General features: G+C 48.3%; 1 protein-coding gene across 2 annotated transcripts; it reads right to left on the bottom strand.

Moving 5' to 3' along the window:
• On the bottom strand, positions 1-853 carry GTSF1L (gametocyte specific factor 1-like). 2 transcript variants are annotated; one of them, XM_011997668.1, is made up of 2 exons: positions 253-853; positions 1-177 (listed from the first exon to the last, which is right to left on the bottom strand). In XM_011997668.1, the coding sequence occupies exons 1-2, from the start codon at positions 529-531 to the stop codon at positions 85-87; spliced, it is 372 nt and encodes a 123-aa protein (XP_011853058.1). In that variant the 5' UTR covers positions 532-853; the 3' UTR covers positions 1-84. The 2 variants fall into 2 exon arrangements, with proteins under 2 accessions (XP_011853058.1, XP_011853059.1); XM_011997669.1 differs by having other exon boundaries at positions 1-159; positions 295-853.
• Positions 854-2,007: the final 1,154 nt, after the last annotated feature.

Raw genomic sequence — 2,007 nt, 5'->3', positions numbered from 1 at the left:
TTTGCTTTGTATGCCTTTTATTCTGATGCATTGCATGTTCTTCCATGCATTTACGAGACGTGTGCTCTTTCCTCAGCTGGCCGTTTACTGTCCTGGTCTGAGGATCTTCTGGGGACTGATCTCTCTCGCTGACTCTTTTGTGTCATTTTCACAAACAAGCTTTTGGGGAACAAAAGTCTTAAGGACAAACATATGCTGGCAATTAGCGCCATCGACATTCCAGATATCAGGACTGGGAAGGCAGGGTGAGACCTGCTGGGGGTCATCGTTCTGCTCTGAACTTGGAAGACTAACTTTCAGAGGGTTCTCGGTGTCCTCTTCCTCCACAGAGCTCCTGTTGACACAAACAGCCTCATGTTCCTCCAGCTTTTTGATGGGGACCACGTGGCGGGCGTTGTATTTGCAGATGGCCATCTTTTTGGCTTTCTTGGGGTTCTTTCTCCTGCATGATGCCAGGTGGTACTGGAATCTGCTGAATGGGACTCGGTGGTGAGGATCGTAAGGGCAAATTTCAAAGGCTTCTGGCTCCATGAGAAATTCTTCTTGAAGCAGGGTATCTCACTGCTCAGAGTCTAACAGAAACGCTTTTTGTGGAGAAGCCCTTTTGAAAGAAGGATGGAGTTGTCCTCTGCCCGCTGTTGGCCCTTGGGATTCTGTAGGTGAAGGTCTTAACTTGTGGTCTCTGTTCTCTAGGACCATGAGTGGTGGATTAGAAGAGAGATGAGGAGCTGTCAAAAGCAGCTACACAGAGAACAGAGTTAGCAAATGGCACCTGAGACAGATCTATACACAGCAGATGCAAGAGCTGAAAAACCACAGCTGCTTGACTCAGGGATACACTGTGATGTCAAGCCACAGTCACCTGTGGTCACAATGGGCAGCCTAAGTCATCAGGAAGAGGCTATTGTGCACTGCTTGGGAGGGGTGGATGGCTTTGGGGAATGCTGCCATCTAAAATTATTCATGGATATATGTTGTGACTTACGTCTTTTAACTGTACGTATTTGTTTTTGTTTGTTTGTTTTTTTGAAACAGAGTCTCACTCTGTTGCCAGACTGGAGTGCTGTGGCGCGATCTCGGCTCACTGCAACCTCCGCCTCCTGGTTCAAGCAATTCTCCTGCCTCAGCCTCCTGAGTAGCTGGGATTACAGGCGTGTACCACCACACCTGGCTAATTTTTATATTTTTAGTAGAGACGGGGGTTTCACCATGTTGGCCAGGATGGTCTCGAACTCCTGACCTCATGATCTGCCCGCCTTAGCCTCCCAAAGTGCTGGGATTACATGCATGAGCCCCCGCACCCGGCCTCTCCTCTGTTTTTGGGACACCAATGCTGGACGTACTCACTGCATCCTTATAGCATCTGTCTCTCTCCTGTGTTTTTTTCCTCTGTGTGCTATACTCTGGATAATTTCTTCTGTACTCTAGTTTACTATTTCTCTTTTCTGCAATGAGCTGGCTGTTACCAAATATGCCTATTGGTTGCGTTTTGTTGTTATTGTTGTTTGTTTTTGAGACAGGGTCTTACTTTGTCATCCAGGCTGGAGTGAGTGGCACAATCCCAACCCACTGCAGCCTCGACCTCCTGGGCTCAAGGGATCCTCCCACCTTAGCCTCCTGAGTAGCTGGGACTGTAGGTGAGCACCACCACACCTGGCTAATTTTTTTTTTTTGTAGAGATGGGGTCCCACTGGTCTTTAATTTTCTTTTCTTTTTTTTTTTTTTTTTGAGACAGGGGCTCACTCCCATTACCCAGGCTGGAGTGCAGTGGCATGATCACAACTCACTGCAGCCTTGACTTTCGGGGTGCAGGTGATCCTCACACCTCAGCCTCCTGAGTAGCTGGGAGTACAGGCACATGCCACCATGCCCAGCTAACTTTTTGTATTTTTAGTAGAGAAGGGATTTGACCATGTTACCCAGGCTGGTCTTGAACTCTGGGGCTCAAGCAATCTGCCCACCTCAGCATCCCAAAGTGTTGGGATTATAGGTGTGAGTCGCTGCACC

Source organism: Mandrillus leucophaeus, unplaced genomic scaffold (assembly GCF_000951045.1).
Source record: "Mandrillus leucophaeus isolate KB7577 unplaced genomic scaffold, Mleu.le_1.0 Scaffold544, whole genome shotgun sequence".
Classification (NCBI taxonomy): domain Eukaryota; kingdom Metazoa; phylum Chordata; class Mammalia; order Primates; family Cercopithecidae; genus Mandrillus; species Mandrillus leucophaeus.
This window is presented reverse-complemented; position numbering and strand designations above follow the sequence as displayed.